Source organism: Galeopterus variegatus, unplaced genomic scaffold, assembly GCF_000696425.1.
Source record: "Galeopterus variegatus unplaced genomic scaffold, G_variegatus-3.0.2 Scaffold2723, whole genome shotgun sequence".
Classification (NCBI taxonomy): Eukaryota; Metazoa; Chordata; class Mammalia; order Dermoptera; family Cynocephalidae; genus Galeopterus; species Galeopterus variegatus.
The window spans coordinates 59811-63678 of NW_007728834.1; the positions used below are offsets into that span (position 1 = coordinate 59811).

At 40.3% G+C, this 3868-nt stretch overlaps 1 protein-coding gene across 3 annotated transcripts in view; it reads right to left on the reverse strand.

Moving 5' to 3' along the window:
* Positions 1-3709, reverse strand: part of LOC103598730 (eukaryotic translation initiation factor 1A, X-chromosomal-like) — an 18344-nt gene extending 14635 nt beyond the window's left edge. For 2 of the 3 annotated variants that reach the window (XM_008582778.1, XM_008582777.1), the window contains exons 1-2: positions 3586-3709; positions 931-1014 (exon numbers count right to left, since the gene is read on the reverse strand). In XM_008582778.1, coding sequence (XP_008581000.1) covers positions 931-1014; positions 3586-3601 — 100 coding nt within the window. In that variant the 5' untranslated portion in view covers positions 3602-3709. The remainder of the gene's footprint in view (positions 1-930; positions 1015-3585) is intronic. The other variant, XM_008582779.1, reaches the window with a different exon arrangement.
* Between the last annotated feature and the right edge of the window lie 159 nt (positions 3710-3868).

Here is a 3868-nt window from a genome sequence, read left to right on the forward strand (position 1 = left end):
TCTATGGAAAATGCTATGGAGGTTCCTCAAACAATTGCAGATAGCTCTACCATATGACCCAGGTATCCCACTGCTGAATGGAAATCACCAAGTTGAAGGTATACTTGTTCTCCAATGTTCACTGCAGCACTCTTTACAATAGCTAAGAGCTGGAACCAGCCCAAATGTCTATCATCATTTGAGATGATACAGAAAATGTGGTATATCTACACAATGGAATACTACTCTGCCATAAAAAAGAATGAAATACTGCCATTTGCAACAACATGGATGGACCTAGAAAGAATTATATGAGGTGAAACAAGTCAGGCACAGAAAGAGAAATATCACATGTTCTCACTTATTTGTGGGAGCTAAAAATAAATAAATACACAAATAACCTGGGGGGCAGGGGGGAGAAGACACAAAATTACAATTCCTTGAAGTTGATATGACAAGCAAACAGAAAGGAGATTGCTGGGAGGGAGGGGGAAGAGGGAGAAGGGAGGGAGGTTTTGGTAATGGGCCACAATAATCAACCATATTGTATTTTGACAAAATAAAATTAAATTAAAAAGAAACAAACAAAAAAACCAAACATCCATGTTTAACTGAACAGTGCATAACATTAATCTCTACTAAAGTACGGAATATTCAATGACAATATCCTATGCTTTATTTGCTTTACACTCTAAAATTCACTCAGTTATACCAAGTTTTTCCAAAACTGCCCAATGAATCCTCTAACCAGACTTGTAACTTATCCAAGAAATGATTAATTAATAGACAAGTTGTGGAGAATTGGGGACAATGGGAAATGAAGAAAAGCAAAATAGAGACATGGTGACAATGCTCAAAATTATGATTAAGATCCCTTTTAATTAAAGATTGATATTTATATCAGTAACAACAAAAAAGATGTTAATAAAAAGAGCTTAACTTAAGCCTTACCTTGCCCATCCTCCTTAAACACCAACTCTCTTTTTTCTGATTCATTCTCATTCTTACCCCTGCGCCTGTTTTTACCTCCTTTACCTAATTAATTGAAAAAGTAAATAAAGATTAACTACAATAATCTGTATATTCTATAAACTGTAGAACTAAAATAAAGCTTTTAAAATCTGTATTTAAGACCACTTGCAGAAAAATTAAAAATATATCATTTAAAGAGCAGTACAAGAACATTAACAGAACTCTAAATAATACTTTTTGAAAATTTACCTTATTTGGTTAACAAATCAAATTACACTTACACTTGTCAAAAAGTTCCCTTTAATCCGTTTACCAGATATAGTCATCAACCCCCTAACTTTGTTGGACATCTGTGTTTGAATATTTCTGAAAAGTATCCCATATAAAAGCATATGGAAAAAAAAATTATTGATAACATTTATTCCGTTCTTCCCAAATTAAAACAGGACTCCATGTACTCCCTTCCATAGCATATTTTAACTCTATTCAATCATCTGTCTTGAATATCTTTTCATGTGAATAACTACATACCTGGACCAACATTTCAACTGTTAAAGTATATTTTAATCCCTTATTTTGATTCCTTCCAACACTTCTCTTTTATTAAATAATGTTGCATTCAAGATTATTGTACAACTTCCATGGGACAAGAGTACAGAGAATAATTTCTGGGTTTAAGGTTATGTATCCATTTCCTTAGGCTTCTGATCAGCTATAGTAATTTAAATTCCCATCAGCAAAGAAAGACTATATCTAGTCCTCTGCCACTGTATCAGTTTCACCATAATCTCACAATACTAAAGATTGGAAATTATACTTTACTCTGTTTTGGAATTTTTGCTTGTTATTACAGCTGAACACATCTGAACGTTATTTATTTAACTTTATTTCTCTTGTGATATTTTCTATTCAGTGATCCAGGAATTGGCATAGTTCTTCATATCTTTTTATTCCCATTCCAGAACCTAACCCACAATAGCAATCATTTCCAAAAGGTGGAAGGAAAGGCTGTGAATTGTAGTTATAAGGGAGCAATAGGAAGAGTATGAAACAAAAGTTCCCTCTTGCTAAGTGATCCCTGATTGACTATATTTACCTAAGGATGGAGTCAGGCTTAGAGGAGATATCCTCAACAAACAGTTGACACCTAATAACTGCCCAAGATAGATACTATTGCCTTTAGAATTATAGCCCAGTAAGAGAATTAGAAATCTCATCCCTACAAAGAAAGGCGAGAACAAGACACCTACTGAAAGAGGTCCAGTTACCATCTGAGAGCTCATAAAGGATTATTTACGTTAGCAGAAACTTTAAGCCTTTTCTAACTTTGCTAACAGGCAATTAGAGAGGCCCCAGAATAATTAGCAGTAAAACCCTTGTTACACAATGTAAGCCGTTTTATAAAATTCCAATTTCGGGAGCGGGGGAGAAGAGAGTGTACTGTATAAAAAAGGTATAGAATAGCAAATAAGTATTCCAAGGGATAAGTGTGTGGTGAAAGCAACAAAAAAGAAATGAAGTAGCATTCTTGCTGTCAGCTGTCGGAAAGGAAAAACATCGTAGGTGTAGGTCCCAAAAATGAATAATCAAAGATTTCTTATGGGCTCTGAATATGGTTCTCTGCTGTAGAAAATAAAATGATTTCTCTATTCATACGTGCAGTTTTCTTTGATTAATTATAAGAACATTAAAAATTACGAAAACCTTAGGTGTATAGAAAGAATAGCTTTCGGTAACCATTGTGCAAGAATCCCTTTACCTAGGTACGCCCTCCCGTTTTGGAAGTTCTCAGTAAAGTTATTTTCTAATATAACTTGTGAACGTTCAGCTGCAGAATAAAGAGAACGCAGTCTTTACTCCCACAGTACCCATTATTAGCAACAAAGCGGAAAACTTGCCCAAGCATGTCAACAACTCTTCTTAAAAAGAATGTTAAACTCTTTGGAAGGCTAAAGTGGAGTAAAACGCTAGAGACAAACCTCAAAATGTCTGAAGATTTCACTCACTGCTAACAAAAAAGAGAGTTAATAGTATTCTTCAATAATACTTTTAACTACCCATAAAAATACTCATGTAAGAGTACCTGACATCACTAAAGCAGGAATCACTCTTTAAAGTTAAAAACTGCTTCCAGGGGCCGCCCCATGGCTCACTCGGGAGAGTGCGGCGCTGGTAGTGCGGAGGCAGCAGGTTCGGATCCTATATAGGGATGGCCCCTGCGCTCACTGGCTGAGCGCTGTGTGGACAACACCGTGCTGAGGGTTGCGATCCCCTCATCGGTCACAAACAAACAAACAAACAAAAAACCGCTTCCAGTACAGTAGCGGAGAGGACTAAAGGACTCGACGTGGGAGGCCCAGACCGCCCCAGGAGGTCTCCCCACGGGTCCCTGTCGTGCGGCAGTCTGAGGAAACCCCAAGTTTTCCCGCCCCAGGCCCTACAAATATGGCGTCGGCTCCACTCCAACGTGACCAAACTAGGAACAAGAATAACTGCCCAGCTCTTCTCCTCAATCAAGCTGAGCCGCATGTGAGGTGCTTAGCCGCCCGCAGGCAGGAAGAACAGTTACTGCGGACTGGATCTGGGTGACCCGGCCGACCAAAGCCCTGTTCCTGGGGGGTCCAGCATCATTACCTTTATTTTTGGGCATGTCGGTGACACGGCTACCACTCGCAGGAGCTCCCGAGGTTAAGCAGCCGCGGGTTGTGACCTCACAAACGTTCTTCTGTTGTGCCGGTGGATAAACTGTCGGTACTGTGGCATGCGCGGACAAATAGCGTCACAGCCGCTTGCCCCTCCTCCCGTCGTGAATTGGTCTCTCCCCCCCCCCCCCCCCCCCCCCCCCCCCCCCCCCCCCCCCCCCCCCCCCCCCCCCCCCCCCCCCCCCCCCCCCCCCCCCCCCCCCCCCCCCCCCCCC